At 37.6% G+C, this 22996-nt stretch overlaps 3 protein-coding genes across 4 annotated transcripts; 1 reads left to right on the forward strand and 2 right to left on the reverse strand.

Annotated features, from left to right (window-relative positions):
* Positions 1–8418: 8418 nt before the first annotated feature.
* LOC147856762 (uncharacterized) lies at positions 8419–11380 on the forward strand. Its single transcript, XM_087328732.1, has 4 exons — positions 8419–9188; positions 9667–9907; positions 10195–10312; positions 11095–11380. Exons 1-4 carry the CDS (start codon positions 8482–8484, stop codon positions 11184–11186), a joined length of 1158 nt encoding a protein of 385 aa, XP_087184858.1. The 5' UTR covers positions 8419–8481; the 3' UTR covers positions 11187–11380.
* A 1043-nt stretch (positions 11381–12423) lies between these two features.
* Positions 12424–16376, reverse strand: LOC147856763 (calcium-dependent protein kinase 34-like). Of its 2 annotated transcripts, XM_087328730.1 has the most exons (9): positions 16013–16376; positions 15371–15766; positions 14890–15033; positions 14593–14745; positions 14332–14447; positions 14041–14208; positions 13435–13562; positions 13053–13152; positions 12424–12864 (listed from the first exon to the last, which is right to left on the reverse strand). In XM_087328730.1, exons 1-9 carry the CDS (start codon positions 16278–16280, stop codon positions 12805–12807), a joined length of 1533 nt encoding a protein of 510 aa, XP_087184856.1. In that variant the 5' UTR covers positions 16281–16376; the 3' UTR covers positions 12424–12804. The 2 variants fall into 2 exon arrangements, with proteins under 2 accessions (XP_087184856.1, XP_087184857.1); XM_087328731.1 differs by lacking the exons at positions 12424–12864; positions 13053–13152 and having other exon boundaries at positions 13431–13562.
* Positions 16377–17490: 1114 nt separating this feature from the next.
* LOC147856764 (uncharacterized) lies at positions 17491–19417 on the reverse strand. Its single transcript, XM_087328545.1, has 4 exons — positions 19054–19417; positions 18953–19008; positions 18184–18799; positions 17491–18102 (listed from the first exon to the last, which is right to left on the reverse strand). Exons 1-4 carry the CDS (start codon positions 19415–19417, stop codon positions 17528–17530), a joined length of 1611 nt encoding a protein of 536 aa, XP_087184671.1. The 3' UTR covers positions 17491–17527.
* Between the last annotated feature and the right edge of the window lie 3579 nt (positions 19418–22996).

Raw genomic sequence — 22996 nt, forward strand, 5'->3', positions numbered from 1 at the left:
AAGAGAGTCTTTGTTTTCTTTTTTCTTTTTCTTGTGAGAGAGAGAGAGTGTGTGTGTGTGTGTGTGTGTGTGGTTTCTCATATTTATATGATATACCCCCATAGAGAGAGAGAGTTTTCTCATATTTACATGATATACCCCCCCCCACACAGAGAGGTTTCTCATATTTAGAGAGAGAGAGAGAGAGAGAGAGAGAGAGAGAGGTTTCTCATATTTACATGATATACCCCCCCCCAACACAAAGAAAGAAAGAAAGAAAGAAAGATATATTAACGTCTTCTTGGACCAAAATTGGCCCATGAGACAATTGGTTTACAAAAAAAATGGGGTATTTACCCATTCAAGAGGTTTCTCATATTTAGAGAGAGCGCGAGATTTCTCATATTTATATAATATACCCCCAGAGTGAGAGAGAGTGAGAGAGAGAGAGAGAGAGGTTTCTCATATTTACATGATATACCCCCCCACACAGAGAAAGAAAGATATATTAACGTCTTCTTAGACCAAATTTGGCCCATGAGACAATTGGTTTACAAAAAAAATGGGGTATTTACCCCCATTCAAGAGGTTTCTCATATTTAGAGAGAGCAAGAGATTTCTCATATTTACATGATATACCCCCCAGAGAGAGAGAGAGAGAGAGAGAGGTCTCTCATATTTACATGATACACCCCCCGCAGAGAGAGCGAGAGAGAGAGAGAGAAGGTTTCTCATATTTACACGATATAGCCCCCGCCACGGAGACAAAGAAAGAAAAAAAGATTCTCATATTTACCTGTCAGAACCCCCCCTTGCCGATTTCAGAAACTTTTTAACCAGTGAAAGATCGATATGCCTGTCATTCGTTGGATGTTGGTGAAGAGCAATTGAAGAGTTATAGCATTTGATTCTTTGGAGTTGGCATCTTCTACGTGAATTGTGTCGGATATATTGCCTAGACAATTGTTTGCCGATGAATTGAGGAGTAAGAACCGTTAAGTTTTTTACGATCGTCATGAATTGAATTACAAGACCAAAGCATGAAACTTCTCCTCCATAAAGGAGAGATATGTTGGGGGTGGGGTGGCATTTTGAGGATTCGAAAACAAGCAATGACATCAAGTATATTTCAGGTCAACAGGATTTTCATTTGTTTTATCGTGGGAGAGAGAAATAAGTGTTCCCATCTCATCGGGTCAAGTCTCATTGTTTGGAATATACCCGATTTGTTCTTCACCAATGCCCAAACGAAACCCTCCTCTTGAAGGTGCGATTTGTTCCATCAAATGATCATCCATTGGATGACTATTTATGAACTAATCCAGTGTGACACAATATCCCTATGCGGCAAAAGTCCGTAAGGTCATTGATAGATTCTCATAACCAATCCCCCCCCCCCCCCCCCCCCTTTCAAAATATTTTTGGGAATTCTTCAATGTTGGGAACAGATTTCCAATCTTTCCCCCCAAATTGTTTGGGTTCTTATTCAATCATTTAAGAGGATTCTGAATAGAAAACGTGTGGGTTATTATTGAATCACTTAAGTGGATAACATGGACTATTGTAAATTTAAGGAAGTTCCTCGAGGAACCATCACTAAAACCTTAAAGTTTCCTAAAAAGGGAAACCACAAGTTCTTAAATTCAACTGAATTAGGAAACAATTCAAAAGCTGTTAATAAATACTACACTTAATATCAGCGAAATGAAATACTAAAACAAAAAAAGACTTTTATTCTTCCTAGACATTCATTAACTTTTGACGTATCACAAATTTGTACTGTTTTAGACCATTCGAAATGAATCCCAAATCAAATGAGATTGTTCAGCCTTTTAATGATGTGTGGCTTATCAATTTATGGTACATAAATCCTTGACTCACATGCAATGTTAAAAATTTGCTTCCCAACTTGTACACTAAAGAAATTATTGAGATGTTTTACACAACATATATTCTTAATGCTACAAATTGAATGACCCGAAATGATACATTTGATTTATAATGCTTAGTCACATGTATCCGTGGATCATTCATGATTCTTCACACAGTAGAATATCGAGTTACTTTGAGGATTAATGATACTTGGGGTCTTGTGGGAGTAAGACCCCCCCTTTTTTTGTATACATATTGATAATCATAATATGCTTCCATCAGTTTTTCAACATTTGAGCACAAAGAAAAATGATTCTCAAATTTTTATATTTGGGCTAAGGTCAAAATAAAATATTCTCCCCCATATCTCTTATGCCAGGTTTAACATTTTATTACTTCAAATTATTTGATGTATTTCTCTAATCAAAGGAGAAGCTTTGACAATCCATGCACGATATTATATTAATGTTCAGTTTTCATGCTCCAAGTTAGAAGCTCAATAATTATTGTTACACGAGAATTTATTGCTATCGAGGACCGAGAAATTGTATTTGGTCAAGTTTGTGAGTTGGGGATTGATCATGCTTGCTCTAAAACCTCGAGTTTAAGCTTCCCATTGTGCAAGGGAAAGTATATTATGTTCAAGATTAAGGATTAAGGATCCATCGATGATGTTTTGCAATAGTGTGATGATTTGGTGATATTGTATAGAATGGCTTCAACTTCCGCCCCCTCCCCCTCCCCGCCAAAGAAAAACAATTCTATTGTCAAGAGTTACTTTCCTAGCATCAACAAATCGCCCAAATGATGGTTTTCTCATGTTGTAATTCAAAGATAAATGAGATTAACAAATGTAATGTCTACATAGATTACGTGTTTAAAAGAAGATGACCAATCATGGATAGAATCTTCTTGTTACCTAAATCCCATTGTTGTAAATAGATTAACGCAACTTATGTATGCACACATATATGTGCAACACGCATATAACACCTACTACACACATGCATATACATAAGCATACATGCTAACTTGTCTCTTGTCTATATCTTGCACCCATCATACATAAAGTGTGTGGAAAAGGTAATTCCATGTATTGATTGGCCTACAATTATCCTTAGTTTGTATCATTGTGTTTTCTTAGATTGTAGAACATCCCTGTCCTCAAAAAATATTTGTCAGAGAATCATATCATATAAAAACTTTAGTAAATGCAACTAGTGGATTTGGCCTACAAATATATACAGGGATTTATATATTTGTCGTATTGCCATGTCAATAGCCAACTGATTATATCGATAAACCCTCTCATTCGGTCAATCACTCGCTTATCTCGGGCTTGATCTTTATGCCATTGTTGGAAGTGGCAATATCATCACATAATTTGCGGTTTCGTTAGAAATATAAATAAATGGTTAGAAACACATTGAACATAAGACCTCTAGAGAGCACATATGATGAAAATGCATTATGTTCATATTGTTTTAGTTAGTTTTACGCAAATCCATTCAATATGTTAAAGAATTTGATATAAGAATCCACAACACAAATTGGAGAGCACACATGCATTTCCATCTCAAAGGGTTTGAGCATCTTTAAGTCGAAAAGAAATACTATGAGTGAGTTATGTGAATTGGTCCACAACTTTATAGAGCTTCAAAAGTGTACGAATCAAAAGCATTAGCATATCCTCTACAAAAGATTAATACGCTAGAGTCTAGAAAGCAACTAACTCAATAATGCTTTTCTACGTGTGTTTTACCACTTATGTGGATTCATCGTTCCACCATCTTCCCATATCTAGAAAGTGGGCACTAGAAGATAGAACACTTTTAACATATCCGATTTGTTCCCTATTAGGGTGCATAGCATTTCAAAGCTTTTTGGTAGGATGGTTAGAAAATAGAGCCACATATATTCATTATCATTTGAAGTATAGCAAAACATTTACAAATATCCAAACTTTTGTGACAAATATTTTGCCAAGTGCATAATAAAAAGGTCCACGTCACATCTAACATCATCACATTATAAAACATGATCGATGTTACCGACAAAACATAATTATTGCTACCGACTTCACTCACTTCTAAAATCAATCATGCTATTCAAAGCACGGATAAAATGACTCATCATAAATTTGATAAGTGTTTAAATAGACAAATGTTGAATGTTCTAAAACATACTTGTCGAGCATCACTTTTTATTGATACTAAGCGAGTCAAAATGTAGTTGGCATGCACCACTTTTTATGGAATCTGATACTAAGAGTCAATGTCTAGGGTGAATGGATCAACAAATAGATATGGGCCTAAAGTTAATGTTCAATAATTCTTCTCTTTCAATGGACAAAAAAAATATGAAATATAAAGCATGAAAACCACAGAATGGGCATGTAAAGCTTATTGTTCTCAAATTGGCACACTTGTTTGTTCCTTTTACTAAGAAAGAGTTGACACTAACCAAGAGGCGCGGTGTCATCATCATTCGGTAGGGAACTACTGTATGATCAAATATTGAGACTCAAGAGAACACATTCATCGAGTTGAAGAGTAAGGCAATGTGCATATGTCAGCATTACAAGGATCTCGATAGGTTAGATGGATACCCACCGATGTTAGGACTTCCTAGTCAAATCATCGACATATGATTAAGGTTGGTATGCATGTTGTGATATTCTCTTACGATATTCAAGCTCATCAATTGTTTGCGTAAACATCTGTGCATAGAAGGTATTAAATTATACGTCAATGTGCAACAATGCACATATTTTGAGATCTATATAAGTCAAATTACACACCAATATATTTAGTTTGGTAGTTGAACCATTAGGGCTTGGAGATAAAAATGACATAATAATATACACTTGTATCTTTAAGGACGATTGGACTTGAGTTGGGAAGAAGTTACAAGAGAAATAGCTACTATAAACACAACATTGGACAAACCTAAAGGTGCATCCTTAAGGATTCAAATACTTCACCAAAAGATGGAAGTATCACTCAAGAGATTGGAATAAAAAAGTGGGGGATCATAAATGTACCACCAGATTTTGTTGTTCAATGTATGAAGTGCGATGGGGGAGAAAATGCCGGTGAATCTCATGACAAGAAGGGATACGTACAAGATCTAGAAGATAAAGCTAATAGCGAGGACCATGTCGATTATTATGAAGACCAAGTGGATGATAAGCATCATGAACAAGGAAAGCAAGGTGTTATGTGCTAAAGTACCATGTGAAAGCATTGCCTTTACACATCTGCTTTAGATGTCCCCTCAAAACTATTTCTTGATAGATCCCATAGATTGCTTTATTGAAAGTGTAAAAGTAAAATATAGAAATATGAGAGGTGTACTCCTAAATCTTGCGCATCTCTTGTGCAATAGGCTCGATGTTATGTTCATCGTAAGACCCTTTCATAAATTTTGCTTGAGAGCTATATATGTTTGCCATGTAAAGGCATCATAAAAAAACTTGGTTTACAACATTGGCTATGGCATTAGCATTGCCGTGTTTTCAACAAACAAAAAGAAGTGATATACTAGAATATAAAACTAGGCTCACAACATTGACATTGTGGTTTCTTTCACAATAGAACGAACAAAAACCATAATGTTGCCAATACAACTTAAAAGGTAATGCTCACTCTACTCATAAAATCAAGCCCAATTTTGATATGACTTAAAAGAACATACAAATTGAAATAAAACATTATGACACCATCTTTGAATCATTTGAACCGATTATTTCACTTATTGGAAAGATTCCTTGTTTTTACTAATATATATATTGTTGATGGGAAATGTCAATATGAAGTTAACATCCACAAAGAACTAGATGGCTTTTCAATGCACAAATGCACTCGAATAAAGCTGAAATATTTGTGTAGAGATTTTTGTTGTTTGGCGGCAATCGTAAAAAGACTAACTCCAACAGGCTTGAAAAAACAAATGCTATTGACATGCAGTGACCAAATACCACATGATTGCGAGCTATCCCAAACGTCATAAATGCCCAAAATCTGATCCAATGAGGGGACTCTTTGAATATCAACAAATGTAAACATCCTCGTATTTTATATCAGTGTATAAAGAAAGTTGTAACCTTCTTGGTAGCTAGGTTCGACTTCCATGGACTCTTTGAATATCAACAAATGTAAACATCCTCGTATTTTATATCAGTGTATAAAGAAAGTTGTAACCTTCGGGCGTTTTGTTCTTAATACTATTGAAGAAAATCTTTTATAAAAAAAGAAGAAGAAAGATATCATACAAGTTTACAACCAAAAAGATATTCTAGGTTATATGTTTTGAAACTTGAGATGATGATTAGCTTTGAGTTGCTAGAGAATAATTGTTTCAGATTGTCTACAACATCTCACACAAAGAGAATAAGTAATTCACTTTTTTACCTATGGTGAAATCCTTTATTGGATGTTTGCCCAATGAACATCTCTATAATAACACCTTTTCTTTAAGTGGTAAAACCCAAAGTTTAATGTGTATGTCCTTCCATCATCCCTCAAATCCCAAATGAGGAGAAATTGCACCATCTTTTGGCATTTCGTAATCAAGTTTTCTTCCATGTTCGAGAAGATACCATGCAACTTATGTTTTCTTTGGACAAATAACATGATCTACCTTGATTATCAACCAAAAGCTTGGATTTATGTTTACCAACATTCAAACTTGTATGAGTATTACTCAATAAATTGAAGTGCAATATAATTTATCTCTTACGATTATTGTTGGATGCCCGTATACAACGTGACCTCATTTATGAATATTAATATAATCATGATCTAGATTATGGGGACCAACTGTTAATGGGTTCCTAAAGTTCAACAATTTGGGTGCCAATAAAATATAAATATTAAAAACTAGAAAGTGATAAATAGTGTTTGTTTTTTTCACCTAAAGTGTTCAACGTGGTGTCGTTTGTCATTCAAATCGTCAAGAGATATGTTCGCGGGACTCTTCAGAACTACAAGACCTTGAGGAAGATGGAAAGTTATGCCCTTAACATGTGCATTTGAGTATTTGTGTAGGGTATCTTATTGGGGTTCAAGCTTTTTATATAATCTTTCTTGTTAACCTCGAATAAATTCTATTGGATGTAGACAATTATTTGGTTTATTGCCTCCCGTACCCAATGCATTGAGGGTGGTCAATATGGTCTTCTTTCGTATTACCGTATGGCTTGCAATGATCTCTTCTATTACCTTATTGATTAAATGTTTCCCTCAACCACTTACAATCTCCACGGAGATTCGAATCGGATCATGGCATCATTTGCTTTTGCTGCCTCTCAATGGTACCACCTCTTGTTAATTTGTCTACCGAGAGGCCATTAACATATATCAAAGTCTTGTATGACTCTTTTGCTTGATTGGTCCCACAAAATATAATCCCCATTTATGGAAGGGTCCTAATGGTAGAATAGGTGGACATGCATTTGGTACTAATCTCTTGGTTGGCCCCACTATTGATACATTTCACATTTCTCTATGTGATCGTGCATACCCTCGCCAAGGTTGGGCCATGACAACTCTACTTGCATGATGTTCATTTGGGCGGTGTCATCAAACATATGGTTGAATATTATTTCTTGGTGTGTTTACTTTAGGACGCCATGCATGTCGTGGCCCATTTACACACCTTCTCCATCGAAAGTTAACTCCACGTTTATATAAGGTTGACTACAGTCATGGATTCCTATTCCATAGAGCAACTTTACAAATCCTATCTTGAGCCTCTTCCTTAAGAATTTGATTATTGTTACGAAGTGAAGTCGTACATTGTACATTGCTACGAAGTCCTGAACCCATACTTTCAAATCTAGTGTCCTCACAACATCCCGAACAAAATTGGAGATGCATAAGGTAAGAGGCCATCAATACTTACTTCCACAAAATTCGAGAGCTAGTCCAAAAAGACCGCACGAGCCATACCCAACAAAGAGGAGATCTAAAATTTGACAATGATATGATCAAACCAGACCAGGCCAAATGTCCATGTTGGCCATACCTGACCAAACCAGAGTCAATGCCCATGTTGGGCAATACCCGACCCAACCAATGTACATGTTGGCCATACCCGACCTAATCGAAGTAGACCCGATGTCCATGTTGGTCGTAGCCAACCAGACCCAGAGAGAATCAGACAAGACCAGACTCGATGACCATGTTGGCCATACCAGACTTAATCGAAGTAGACCCGATGTCCATGTTGGTTGTAGCCAACCAGACCTAGAGCGAATCAGACAAGACCAGACTCGATGTCCATGTTGGCCATACCCGACTAGACCTGACCCGACCAATTCGGACAAAGACCAAACCTGATGTCCATGCCGGCCATACCTGACCAAACCGAACAGAATGAAACCTCCACAATCTGCTAGTACTACTAATAGAGAGGCCATATATCCATTCATTCATCCATTATCAAACAAACTAAACTCTTATTATTATGTATGTACATTAAGTGAATGGGGCCAAAAAACTAGCCGTTGGAGACACAGAAGAAGAAATGCAGTAAAGAAGAAATATACTGAGAAATAGAGAGAGCTTTTCCATCGCCATCGCCATCGCCTTCTCTGATCTGTCTGTCTTTCTGTCCGTCGGAGATACTATGGTGTTAGGGTTCCTTTTAAGCAGAGCTTTACATCAACAAATGGGGAAATTAGTCCATTTCTCATCCACATATCAACCGCTCGCTTCATCATCATCATCATCATCATCTTCTTCTTCTTCTTCGAGTCCTTCCCCTTCTTCTACAATTGAAGATACATGGACTTTAGATCAAGAAATCATGGTGAATTTGAAGCCAAATGAAGGATCCAAGACGTCTTTAGACGCAATTATTCCCAAGGGTGGATCATGGGAAGAAGTAAAAGGCCTTGGAACTCAGCAGATCTCAGCACTATGTCGAATCGCTTCTCAAGGTATACTGTGGAAGCACCCAAGCAACATACCCTCACTCTCATATGTTTTATCTTTACACTATGGAGGCGAAGTAGAAGCAGATGGGAATTGTCTCTTCAATGCCTCCCTAATCGCCATGGGAATCAAATCTTTATCTCCTCAAGAGCTTCGGTTGAAGACAGTTGAAAGGTTCGTACGTGATTATAACAGCAATGGTAACTGGCATGGTAATAATGATTGGTCGAGACTCGATCAAGATGTCATTGATTCATCAATACAGAATCTTTATTGTCCGGATTTAAACACTGGATGGGGGGTTCATGTGGTTCAAGAGGTTAAACTTATCGTCAAGAAGTTGGAGCGCAAAGCATTGGATTTGGCCATTGAGGATCTCGAAAAATCTGGCATGCCCAGGTAAACAAACAAACAAAAGAAAGAAGAAGAAAATGTAGCTTTCTTTATAATCGTTTCCAAAAATCACAAAAAATATATAATCCTTAATCTAATATTGGTTAAAACAAGAACAAGCCATTTTTTACAATGGGTCAATTTTTCATTGAAGTGGTGGGGTGGAATTGTGATCGAAATGGGGTAAAATCAAATCTTTTGTAATGTTGCCTAAGTAATCATTGCCTTTACAATTTAGTGATTCCAATGTGAGTTAAAGAATAACATGGCAGTGCATGCTAAAGCACAACACAAACTTCATTGTTCTAAATGAAGTAATTTTTTCCATTTGAAAATGCACATAGTAATGCTTACACAAATTAAGGTCAGTGACATATATATATACATACACACACATATATATCTATATACCTATATCTATATCTATCTATATATATACATATATATATTTCAAGTGCTTATTTTCTCTCCCTTCTGCTATTAGGGACATTGCTGCGGAAACTGTGTACAAGGAACATTGTATCCCAGTGAATAATGGAACAACATGGGCTAGGTATATGTCCATCGGGGGAAATGCAAAGGATGAGTATGATATCATCACGTTGCAATACACTGAGGATGGTTTGTTATCTGTGGATGAAAACAGAGATGGCCGTGCCGCGGCATTCGGTGACGACATTGCAATCGAAAGTCTAGCAACTGAATATCGACGAGAAATTTATGTGGTAATCACCTCTCATGCATTTCGCATATTTGACAATGTTCAAATGTGTGTGTGTGTGTGTGTGTGTTTGTTTGTATGTATATAACTAGTAATCTTTGTGGTAATAATTGCTTTTGATTTCACAAGATGCATGTATGATAGATATCTTGTATGTATATAGAGTGGAAACATGTATTTCTTGTGCATCCTTCATATTTTTAAGTGTTTTTTCATGCAAAAAGGCATGCATGCTTATGGACTGGTCATTGTATGAACATGCATCAAAATGTTGTTATTTTCATTGTCCAGGTTCAAGCCCATGGTGAAGATGCCATGGTAGATGAAGAGAATTGTATCTTCTTCTTGCCTCATCGTCCACGGGGGGACATCCAACAAGGACCCATTTTCCTCTTTATGAAAGGCACAGGTAACCAAACATAAGATTTGATGTGCTGTCATGTAATGTAGATTATAATTATTGGCCTCTCTCTCACACACGTACACCACACCAAATGTTACCAAATGTTTTTGGTCGGTCACATTTGTCCTTTTCCATATGACAATCTACATGGTATCAAAATGTAACGAATTTGAAGACATGTAAAGTATGCAATGAAGGCATGGTAGAGGATGAATGTCACTTGCTCTTCACATGCTCGACATATAGTGCAATTCGTTCAAGATATGCTGACATACTAAGAGGGAGTGATAACTTAAGTGCCATACTTAAGACACCACCTAGAAGGTTGAGCTCATATGTGTATGCTTTACTAACACATAGAGACTTTGCGCTTCAACGTATGAATACCCCTTCTTAGGAAGGAGACATATATCAAGAACACATGTATACTCTGGTCCCATAGGTCAAAATTGGCCTCTTTATGGACGATAAAATTTCTAATTTTAATACATGTTTAAGTCACATTGGTTCTCTTTTACCCATTTTGTAGAGAATTTTGAGTACACTACATGTTTTTTTAACTGATAAGTAAAGAGGTTTTTAAAGTATATACAGTTCTCTTTTTCGCATGACAATCCACACATTTTTGAAGCCACATTGGTTCGTTCTCTTTAACCCAATCTGTAGAGAATTTTGAGTACACTAAATGTTTTTTTAACTGATATGGAAAGAGGTTTTTGAGTATATACAGTCTGCTTTTTTTTTTTTTAATCCTCACTAATTTGTAAAGAGTTTTTGTTTTTTTGAAGGTTGGTGTGGAGGTGGGGCTGATCATTATGAGCCTCTCATTGCTTTTCCTATGTCAACAACAGAGAGGAGGAGACCACATCTGGTTCTCTAAATTGGATAGTAGAAAAAGTATACATATTTTGCAGCTAAGATTGAAGATGAAATTTCATTCATTTATTTTTTTAGAGGAGGAGACCACATCTGGTTCTCTAAATTGGAACGAGAAAGTAGGGGGGTTTATATATATAGTATACATATTTTTTGTAGCTAACATTGAAGATGAAATTTCATTCATTCTTTTCTTTTGGATGATTTGTGATCTCGAGTAAAAACACCTGTTTGTTATCTTCACTCTTCGTAATGATTAAAGTCTAATCATAATGACACATGTTTATCACACAAAGTGAGCAATGTATCAAAACAATGAATACTTATTTTATCGATGGACTTGAATTGTGTGTTGTTTATTTTTCATCAACAAGACTTGAATTGACACATCGCTACCATCCTCATAACTATTTATCACCATAGTTATTTTCTTTGTTTCCATGACAACCCACTACAGAATTTGTGTACGATTTGTTATGTAGATGTTTCGAGTATTAGATTGATGATGACGATGCTAAAAAAACTTCAGCATTCATCACGAAGATCAATCGTGACCATGTAAATCCACTGAAAATAGTGCACAACATCATCAAGCCTTTGTTACAACATATAAATCCAATGAATTGTATCACCATATACTTCTTTTTTGTGGGCATAAGGAGAATGAATGTATTATATCTATATCTACATTCCCCTTCTCAACGAATGTTTTCTTTTTTTCCTACTACGTATAGGGAAAGCAAAAAGCAAGTTCAGCAGGAAATGAATTAAAAACATCTAAACGGTTTAGGTGTAATGAAAAAGGCAAAAAAGTGATAAGATTAAAAAAGGGCACAAAAACTCGCCGTTGCCGGGGATCGAACCCGGGTCACCCGCGTGACAGGCGGGAATACTTACCACTATACTACAGCGACCTGATTGATACAGATAGAAATACTATATGAATATAATAGTTACTAATTTATTCTGGTCATTTTATAATGCTTTCTACCTTTAGAGAACCAAAAGCTGATTTACCATTTGGACACTAATTCAATTTGTTTATCCACGAAGGTAACTTCAAAAAATCATGTTTGTTTGTTTGCCAAACGTTACTTTTCCATTTCTTTTAGGGCATTTTGAATAAATGTATGAAGATGTTGGCACTCTCGTTGATGAGAACTTTGATTACTATAGAGACAGAGAAATCTCTTTCTATTTTTATCGAAAACTAATTTGTTCAGAACTTTGTTTATAACAATTGAGTTTTCCATTTGCTATGTTGGTTTTTTGAAGCATTCATTTGATTCAAACCTTACATTAATGAATCGAATGTTTATTGACTCTTGTTTACATCTGCAATCAAGCCTCTCTTTGGTTCTTTTGTACATTCTAAAAACTATGGTCCATGAATCATTTTTTTAATCTAAAAACCAAACTCTCTTAATAATCATGCAAACATTTGTATGTAGTTCAATTGATCGATGATGATGCCGATATCATTTTATTTTGTATGTAGTTTCTTTCCATTAATTGATTGATGTCCAAAACATTTAATTTTGTGTGTGGTTTAATATCCCTGGATCAATTGTTTTTCAAAACATTTCATGCTTTTCTTTTTTTTGCCATCCATCAGTTTTTGGTTATTTTCCAACCCCTTTCCTCATCATAGCTGCAAACTCATCATAGTTGATTCTTCCATCCTGAAAATGCAATATAATATTATAACCCACCATATTCGCAAATCCATGTTATCAATACAAAAACATTTTATATCCAATTATGTTATATATATATATATATATATAACATGAATTTGAGTATCAATGGTAGTAAAAAATAATTCCGCAAAAACAAATCGGAGTTCAATAGTAGTAAAATGAGTTCTTACATGGTCTGTATCTACTTCCGCTATGATATCTTTAATAGCGTCTGGATCTCCCATACCATGCTTTGTTAATGCTTGTTCCAATTCATCCATTGTAATATACCTTGCATTAAACAAATACAACCGAAACACGCATATTTCAAACATACACCAAATGAAGTCCTAAAACAAAGCAAGAAATGCTTCCGAGATTTCTTTGTGCAATGCCAAATATTGTTCTTAATCCTACACTAATTACCGTTGAATTTCACATTCTAAATTTCTAGATGTATGTCTATCCAAAAGCAAGCTTTTCAGGTAAAAACCAACATAATTCATTTTTGCTGGCTGAGTTTTTATCTATGCAAAAATCTCCACACAGAAATCCAGAAATACTCGTTCTTACCCACTCCCATCCTTATCAAAATATTGGAATGCAGAATACAAGTGTTCTTCCCGATCCATCTTGTTCATGTTGACTGTTGCTGTAATAAACTCTGAGTAATCGATAGTACCATTCCCATCGACATCAGCCTGCCAATGATCAGATCATCAGGATCACACAAAAGAAGATAATCCATACCATTAGTTTTTAAGATAAGTGTTATGTGCACACCCACACACATCTTCAATTAGGAATCAATATTAATGAGGATAGAGAGAGAGAGAGAGAGAAACCCACTCTTGTACATTACTACTAGAAATGGAGGAGAATTCAGTTACATCACTTAGAATATATAAAGTGTAACTAGCTCTGCCCTTATATATCCATAAAACCTTAGCATGAAATTATAAGCAAGGTAATGTGCGTCATTGTCCCCTAACTTGTTGGATTTTTCAATATTACCAGAATGCGAAATCCCAACCTACTTATGTTTTTCAAAATTCACTAGGTACCCCTTCCATAGTAGTAAACTTTGGGATACCGAGGGATCTTCTGGTTATTTTTGGAAACTTAAGGGATATTCTGGATTAATTTCGTGTTCTTTTTCCTCAAAAACATGAGACTTACTGCTTCTATAAGCTGGCGGATTTCATGTTCGGGGAGTTTTGAACCTTGCTTTGCCAACCCAACTTTCAATTCTTCAAATGTAATGGTGCCACTGTTGTCGGTGTCCATGTTTTTGAACATCTGTTTCAGACCCATAATTTCCTCCTCTGATAAACTTTCTGCAATTACCTGAAATGTTTTCATGACCATGAGAAACATCAGCGGGGACATATATGATCATCATCATTCGTGGTCTCTTGATCCTTCAAGGACCACTAATAATTATATCAATGTTAGAGTTTAGTTCCACACCTTCAATGCAAGTTTTTTCAGCTTGTTCATTGCTCTGAACTGCTTCATCCTGCCGAGCACCGCATTGTCGATCGGTTTATCTGGGGCATCACCATCAACCTTGATCCACGGATGTCCTAGAGACCAGAATATGAAAACTTAGTGAATCTCACCAGCAAGTAAAAATAGAATCAATGAGTTCAAAATTCACACACTTATATAACAAAATGTGCGAAACGGATTGGAGTTCCACATAATGTTTAAGGATTGGAGTTTACTCACTCAACACTTGTGCTGCAGTCAAACGATCCTTTGGATCTGGCTTTAGCATCTTTTTGACCAGGTCGACTGCTCCTCGTGAAATGGATGGCCACGGATCGCTACTGAAGTCGATTTGGCCTTTAAGAATTGCATCGAAAATGCCTTGCTCGGTGTCTAGATGAACAACATTATGTTGATATAAGATTGCATGAATATGAAGGAAGAAATTAACTAAGAAGCATAAAATGTACGAAAACACCAATTCTATAAGATTGGGAAGTGTCAATGAATTGAAATGAAATTAAAAAGAAGAGTTACCTGCCCAGAATGGTGGGACACCAGTCAAGAGGATGTACAAAATCACACCCGCACTCCAAATATCTGCCTCAGGACCATAATGTCTCCGGAGAACCTCCGGTGCAACATAATATGCACTACCCACAATATCTTTGAAGACCTCACCTGTCCATAAAATCTCTCCACCAAGGTTACTTAAGTGCACATTTTTAAGCATATTTACTACTACACCACACAAGCATGACCGAATAAAGCCACATGCATGAATGAATCGAAATCCATACAGGATCAAATAGTTCATCATGCATGATCAAATTGAACCCCCTGACAGAGCCAATTGGTTTGCACGTACGATGAAATCGAACCCCATGCATGAGCAAATTGGCTTCCATGGACGAGCAAAACGTATCCAATACATGATCAAATCAAGCTACATGCTTAATTGAAAGGAACCCAATCCAAAGTATGCATGAGCACGTATAATATTTCCCTGTGACCATACCTGGTTTATAGAACACAGAAAGCCCAAAATCAGTTGCCTTGAGGTTAGCATTTTCGCTCTTGCTATCAAGTAGGAAATTTTCAGGCTTGAGATCACGATGGATTACACCGCATGCATGGCATGTTTGGACAACTTCTACTATAGTTCTTCCGACAGCTGCGGCAGCCTTCTCAGTATAATGCCCTTTAGCGATGATTCGATCGAAGAGCTCTCCACCCGCACATAGCTCCATAACTAGATTTACAGCACGCTTGTCTTCATAAGCTCCCTTCATTTCTACGATGTTAAGGTGTCCCGCAAGATGATTCATGATCTGAACCTCTCTTCGAACATCTTCAATGTCATCCTTGTTGACAAGTTTACGCTTTGCAATGGTTTTGCAAGCGTAAAGTTTTCCTGCAAAACAGATTAGGTGTGAATTAGGTTAAAACATCATTGCGTGCTCATGTACACATAAGCGTTGTGTCACATATGCATTCTTAATGCAGGCATTTCTTCTTCTTCATTGTCTTCTTCGCTCTCACAATAGAGACAATCCCATATACATACAATCTGAATCTAAATGAGTCCTCTCCCTTTCTCAACATGCATACATACATACATACATACATACATGAATACAGACTAATGATTATTGTTTACCTGTGGATTTCTCGGTGCAAAGGTAGGTAACCCCAAACTGACCACGCCCGAGTTCCTTGCCGATAGTGTAGTAGGTTTTTACTTCGTCCATGGGGCGGTTGAGGACGGGACCAATGGGCATCGCTTTCTTGGTGGGTCCAGTGCCACTGCCACTACTAGCATTAGTACCACCACCACCACCACCACCATTGTGATTGCTTTTAGGTTGGGGATTGGATTCCTGAGGAGCTGCAGTATAATCAGCGCTTCCTCCTACACAATTCCCCATTCCTTTCCTTGCTTCTTTTTCAACACTCCTCCTCTTGCTCCTATGATTCAATGGAAACACATCTCTTTCATATAGCTCCTGACTCTTCAAAAAGCCTTAAAAAGGGCTAAGTTGAGGGGAACACTGTCTTTTTACTCCAAAATGCAACAAGAAGAGGGAAGCACCCACTTCTCAACAGTTATGCTCAAAATGGAAGAGAAAAAAAAAACGAACCCAAAAAACCTGCTATAAGAATTGAGTTGTGGATCTTCTACTGACGTATTGTTGAAGACGCCATTACCGGATCTCTACAATGGCAGAGAGACACTGAATATATGCTTCCTTCTCCAAACACAAATCTCTGAGGAGAATGAGATGATCGCCCACATAAGAAACAATGACCAGACAGAGAGACGGAGAGAGAGAGAGAGAGAGAGAGAGAGGAATGGAATAGGATGGGATGGAGAAATAAGGCACGCCTTTCCTTCCCCTGCCGTTTGGAATTTCCGATATACTTTGTATTCTCTTCACACATTTTTGCACATATACGCATGCATGCATACATACATACATACATACATACATACATTGTACACATACGTACATCATATGTACACATACAATATATATAGATGCATGCATGTATGTATGTATGTATGTATGTATGTATATGCGTGGTGTCTAACTACCACCAAATATTTATGAGGGCAAGTGAGGGAACCACGGAGAGGGACGGTGCAGGTCGCTAGATGAGGGCGCGTGTGATCTGCACCGTCCAATCTGGATGAAGAAAAGGCGTGAAAAAGCGCACCATCAAAAGTCCAATTTTAGGGGAGCCTGTCTCATTAAAGAAGGAGCCCGACTCTCTGAAAGGGAGCCCGACTATATGAATGGGATTGACTATAAAAAACCATACCTATCATTTTTGCCTCTTTACAAACAAGTAGACAAAGGTTTAGGCTTTAGGCTTTAGGAGCGAGGTGCACCACCTGCTGTTCGCGAGCACCTGTTGGGGGCATCTTCAGTGAGGCGCACCACCTGCTATCTTGTTGTCCGTGAGCACCTGCTTACCTGCTGTCCAGAGGTATGTATCATATTTCTTGTTTATTTATGAATTGCTTAATATTGGTATGTTCAATTTGTGAAAGCTCAAAAATTTGACGGTTAAATACCAAATTTGACGAAAAAGCTAACTATGTTTCTTAGTTGGCAATTCCCTATAGTAAAATGTGTGGATAGCATCTTAATCTACAAACAGAATTCCTTCTTTACAACATACACGTTAGGCATAGAACAAGCCTACAGGTCAAGATCATACCAGGCATGAGAGAATTCTCAACAGTTGATGCTACAGAAGTAGCAGCTACCATCTTTATTTTCATAACACATGGCAGGGGTTGCATAAAGGCATTTAGTGGAGCTAGAGGAATTTGTTGTTGGAGCATCATTCTCTCACCACCATGATGGGAGTATTGCAAAACCAGTATATGCAACTTCCCTTGGGAATCCAATATCAAATATTCTTTCCCTGAAAGACTACATATACTGACCACTTGTTCTGACATTTTCATTGGAATGATTTGGTTGTGGAAAGGAACAAAAAGTCCTTCCTGTACTCCCTTCGTAAATTCATCTTTCTGAAAGGTACAAGTTGTTTCCACATTAGATAATATAGAGGAAGTTGAGCTATGGCAAGAAGACGACTGAGCAACAGCTCTGTGAGTAGTGCAGCAGAAAACTGGAACCGATGATGATGCATTCAAAGAAGAAGAAAATACTGAAGATTGTGAAGTTCTTGGCTGGCTATTTGGTTCCTCCTGATCAAATTCACCTTGTTCACCCCCTATAAACAGATTACCAAGACAAGTCACAAAACATTGATCGTAAGGAATATGTATAGATCAAAATTCACTGAATCATTTACCTTTTTGGCTATAACTTAACTTACTAGATGCATATGCAAGCATGACCCCATTCTGTCCTGTTTGAATAGCTTCTAAATTTAGTCGGGCATTAATTGGTACTGAACCGGTTTCATTGCAATTGCATCTTTGACCTTTTATCTTCCTTTCAGTATAGTTTGATTTATCAAGAAAAGATGTAATTGTCTTCAAGTTTAAAACCATGAACCCATTCTCAAGCACATCCACATCATGCAACCCATTCTTAGGTTTAATCGAGGTCAATTCTTGTCTTTTTAAAGTTTTCTGGAAACCGATATCTTCCACTATAGTAGAATCACGCTCAAGAAACTCACTCGATACTTCAAACTTCTTATTTCCAAACTCGGGGATCTCTAAGATTTTACTTCCTTCATTATGTGTTGTTTCAAATTTATTATAATGTTCCTTATTTTGCCCATTGACACACACTTTTGAAGTCTTCTTCTTCTTCGATGTTATGTGTCCTTTGATCAAAGGCCTGAGAGGCCAAACTCTCACTCCACCAAGTTGTCCAACAAGCAAATATTGCAAAGATACGTGTAGGTCATAGATAGGGCCATTGCAGTCCACTATTGCATACTTAACAAGATGCAAACACTAGTTCTCTTGTTTTCTATTCATTGTCTCTTGTGTAGTTCTATGAAGATTCTTCACAGAATTTGCAATTGAAAAATACCCTATTTTAGCATTCCCAATGTTGTCTTCATCGTGATCTAGATGCTTTCACCCATATTCGGCTGTAAGATTGACCAATTTCCCGTCGCTACCATGGTCCTTACCTTGAGCGAGAAGATTCTCAGAAACTTCTGCAACAAGATCCCCATGCTTGGGATTCCTATAATGGTTTCAACCTTGACTGCACGCATCATTCCCACCAAAGTCATGATCTTGATCGCCAAATTGCACATTCTGACCAAGGTCATGATTATGACCTCCAGACTTGGCTCTCTGCTCAAGGTCAATATCTGGAGCAACAGATTTGGAGTTTCTACTGAGATCGTGTTCCCGACCACCACCAAGTTTCACCAAAAGGATCCAAACTCTGGCAAGGGTGGGAGAGTATAAAACCATCACATTGACTGAGGCCGAAATACCTATAAAGCTTCCATGTGGTATATCAAGGAAACAAGCCACCGAAAAGAGATTAGATTTTGAACAAGAATTTGGATGTCCAAATATGATCGTAGATCCATTGGTGGTTTTTGAAGATGGCATGTGTTTTGTACAAATGGTTAGTCGGTCCAAGACCTTCATAGACTTTGATGCGAATTGGGGTGAAACAATACCCTATGAAGGGAGGTATGGCCTGAATCATTTCTCAAGTATATATTGTGTATAAATAGTGATGTTTGTGTGCTAACTTGAATGATGGTTTAGGGTTTTTGTAAGAAAGGGTGCTAGGTGCCCCAAATCCAACGATATGGATGTTGAAAACATCATTACTGAAGACTCGAACATGGATACGAATATGGTGTTGAAGATATCAGTGTAAATGGTGAGTTGATGTACATTCTTATAATCATTATTGAAGTAAGTATATATTGGGTTTTTCTAATGCAAATGTCACACCATTGTTGTAGTGGACCCCATGTCCCTCTTCAAGGCGGGAAGAGACTCGACAGGTATCAAATGTCGCACATGTATCGTTGGAGATTCATGTAGAAAAGAGGTACGATGGTTTCACAAAAAAGCTGACATGGAGGCTCACTTACAGAACGCACATGGCATCCGTGTAGTATTGCCTCGGGGGATAAAGATAGAAGAAGAAGAGCAATCGACCTCCATGAGGAGTACAACCACGCCATTCTTCAGCCACTACGAAAGACAACGATCAATAAAGCGTTTTTGGGATCCAGAGCTAAAGTACAACAGATCACACCAATCACACATGAGGAAGTTGAGGACAAGAGCGATTAAGATCTTCAAAGCCACTCCGGACACACTTCGAACATCCAAGGAGGCTGATTTCATTGCCCAATTCTTCAGCCAAGAGATGGCCAGGTATGACAAGGGAAAGGAGCATAGGATGGCAAAATTGAAGTTGAAGATTGCGGCTGTGTCTAAAGCTTATGTAAGTATGGTTTATGATTCTGTGTGCATCTTATGTGAGTCTAAATCTAGTGTATGAATGATTATGTGTGAATCTTATGTATGGATTTTAGTGTAAGAATCATGGAATTCCCATGCCAGAAGATGAGACACATGTCAAGATCGATGGTGGTCAAGACCAACTGTCAGAATCGATAACCCAACAACCAAGGAGGCCTAAAATCCAAATCTGCAAGAAAAAAGTGGACCCTGGTAAATTGTCATTCATTACATCATCTGACACAGATGAGGGTGCGGACATTCTGGTTGTGAGTCTTATTATTTGAATCTCATTTTGGTTGTATATGACTCAATTTGATGTACATTCTAGTTGTGAGTCTTATTATTTGAATCTCATTCTGGTTGTATATGACTCAATTTGATGTACATTTTGGTTGTGAGTATTATTATTTGAATCTCATTCTAGTTGTATATGACTCAATTTGAATCTCATTCTAAATAGTGTGTGACTCAATGCAAAAGCAATGTTCAATAATGCAATACTAGTCAATAATGGAGATTGCTGACAAAGGAATGTACAACAATGCAATACTAGACAATGCAATAATAGTCAATAATGGAGAAGGTAGACAAAGCAATGTACAAATTTTTTTGGTGTAGGGAGCCCGACTAATTAATGAGGAGCCCAACTTGTTATAAAAGAGGGAGCCCAACTAATTAATGAGGAGCTCGACTCATTTAAAAAAGGGAGCTCAACTGATTAATGAGGAGCCCAACTCACTAATAGTCAATTGCCCAACTACGTGTAATGATGGCGTTTCAACGATCATACTAACGATTATAGCAAATTGATTCATCAAATTCAGTAGCATGCACTAAGAGGTAGACTCATTCACTAAGGATTGAACTCATTCCCTTCCTTAATAGTCTATTAATCACTCGCACTCATTTCATTCACCTTCATTCTCGATCGTTCACTAGTAGCCCTAAACATTCTCGAACTAAATCTTGAAGAAGAGCTGAAATAATCCACTCCATTCATGTGAATTATTTGAATTCATTCACTTCATTCATTCGCATAATCTCTCACATTCACTTAATTTACCTCAATCACTGGCATTCTCGATCATATTGCATTTTCTAAGGAGAGCACAAGTCATCATGGTGTCTTCGCCATGTCGGAAGATGAATTGGAGGATACGTCATGGTGATCCAATGCATTGTTTGTATCTGAGGATGAAATGGAGATTCCTTTTGAGTCATCAGATTTCGATCGTGAGGATGAGGTGGTCGATCCCTTCATGTATTGTTCCCCCAAGTATTTTGCATTTTCAAGAGGTATGTATAATTTGATGGTTAAAGATTTATTGGGACAAGTTAAGGTAACATTGGAAGCATTACGTGATGTCGCAAGGGGAGCACCTCTTTCACTTCATGCATGGAGGTGCATGAAGAGTCGTCTCATACGAGTCGGGAATGAGAGTGCAATTTACCTTAAAGCATCAGGTAATCTTCAAGTATTATACGTTAAGAAATGGAGGGAAGTAGTATTAGTGTCACATGGTGACACATCCCATCACACGTTTTCAAATACTCTTAAAGAGTTAAAGCTAGTTTATGCGACTGATATACGTGATTATGGCATCCCACCGAAGTACGTAAAAGCACTCATTACAAGTTATGGTTGCCAAATGGTATCCAAGGTCGACCCGATAGAAGGTTTGGAATCAAGCATGGCCAAATATAACAAGACCCTACCCATAGAAGTGATCAAGGGAGAAACCCACCAATTAGATTATGTGCTCACAGATTTGCAAACCAAGTACCACACACGTATAAGGAAAGTAGTCAAGAAGGGTATGTGTGTGACTGGGTATAGTTGCCATTGTGCTGGAACATCTCGACTTGCATCTAATTCCACTCGACAACGCAGGTGCACACCCCGATGTGGGTGCACATTCCATGTGGACGTTAGAATGAATAACGGTGTTGACAATGAGACACTTACCATTTCAATATATGGACCTCATAGTGGTCATGTACCATGTAGTAGGTCGGATGTGTACCATTTGCCAGTACACCCCAATGTCATAAGTTGTTGCAAAGATGACCTATTTGATGTTGGGTGTGCAAGGCATGTGGTAGGAATGAGCATGCGTAAGGAAGCATATCATAAGTCCAAGGCTAGTCCATTAGAGCTTGTTAGGTATCGGTTCTTTATGATACCAAAGGAGGTCCATAACATGGCAAATAGGTTAAAATTCGGGAGTGCCATGACTAAGGTTGATTGGGCTTTGATGATGCAAGATGCCTATGCACTTCGAGATCTTGGGAAAGTGGCTCATGTTCAACCCTACCTGCCTGGTGAACCAGGATCTCCCGCCAAAAAAACCATTTATCTTGATACTTCAAGATAAGTGGATGTTGGAAATGTGTGAGCGGTTGACCCTAAACAACTCTTGGGCTACCATTATATGTAGTAGTGGCCCCCAACGCCATGGGAATTGGGATCCCATTATGGTACATGCTTTGTAGTTCTGATATGGGGTCAAACCATGAGCAAGTCGCATTAGAAACTTGTTTGAGAGTCAGATTCGCAAGGATGCCCACGGTGAGGCCAAATGCAATAGTGATTGATAAATGTTGGACATCATATAATGCCATAACTAATGTGGTTGCAACAGACCGTCAATCTTGGATTGTTGTAAATGGGCAACGGTCGCAAACACATTGTCGACTTCTGTT

This window comes from Azolla caroliniana, unplaced genomic scaffold (assembly GCF_043228905.1).
Source record: "Azolla caroliniana isolate FFs.n. ecotype wild unplaced genomic scaffold, voAzoCaro1.0.p SCAF_12, whole genome shotgun sequence".
Classification (NCBI taxonomy): domain Eukaryota; kingdom Viridiplantae; phylum Streptophyta; class Polypodiopsida; order Salviniales; family Salviniaceae; genus Azolla; species Azolla caroliniana.

Excerpts from the sequence above, each read along its gene's own strand:
- LOC147856762 (XM_087328732.1), top strand. The coding sequence starts at position 8,482 with ATGGTGTTAGGGTTCCTTTTAAGCAGAGCTTTACATCAACAAATGGGG. Across the intron at positions 9,908-10,194 it reads ATCGACGAGAAATTTATGTG|GTTCAAGCCCATGGTGAAGA; the intron begins GTAATCACCTCT and ends TTCATTGTCCAG. Across the intron at positions 10,313-11,094 it reads CCTCTTTATGAAAGGCACAG|GTTGGTGTGGAGGTGGGGCT; the intron begins GTAACCAAACAT and ends GTTTTTTTGAAG.
- LOC147856763 (XM_087328730.1), bottom strand. The coding sequence starts at position 16,280 with ATGGGGAATTGTGTAGGAGGAAGCGCTGATTATACTGCAGCTCCTCAG. Across the intron at positions 15,767-16,012 it reads TTGCACCGAGAAATCCACAG|GAAAACTTTACGCTTGCAAA; the intron begins GTAAACAATAAT and ends TCTGTTTTGCAG. Across the intron at positions 14,448-14,592 it reads GACTGCAGCACAAGTGTTGA|GACATCCGTGGATCAAGGTT; the intron begins GTGAGTAAACTC and ends TCTGGTCTCTAG.
- LOC147856764 (XM_087328545.1), bottom strand. The coding sequence starts at position 19,417 with ATGCCATCTTCAAAAACCACCAATGGATCTACGATCATATTTGGACAT. Across the intron at positions 19,009-19,053 it reads GAATGATGCGTGCAGTCAAG|AAGTTTCTGAGAATCTTCTC; the intron begins GTTGAAACCATT and ends ATCTTGTTGCAG. Across the intron at positions 18,103-18,183 it reads GTTAAGTTATAGCCAAAAAG|GGGGTGAACAAGGTGAATTT; the intron begins GTAAATGATTCA and ends ATCTGTTTATAG.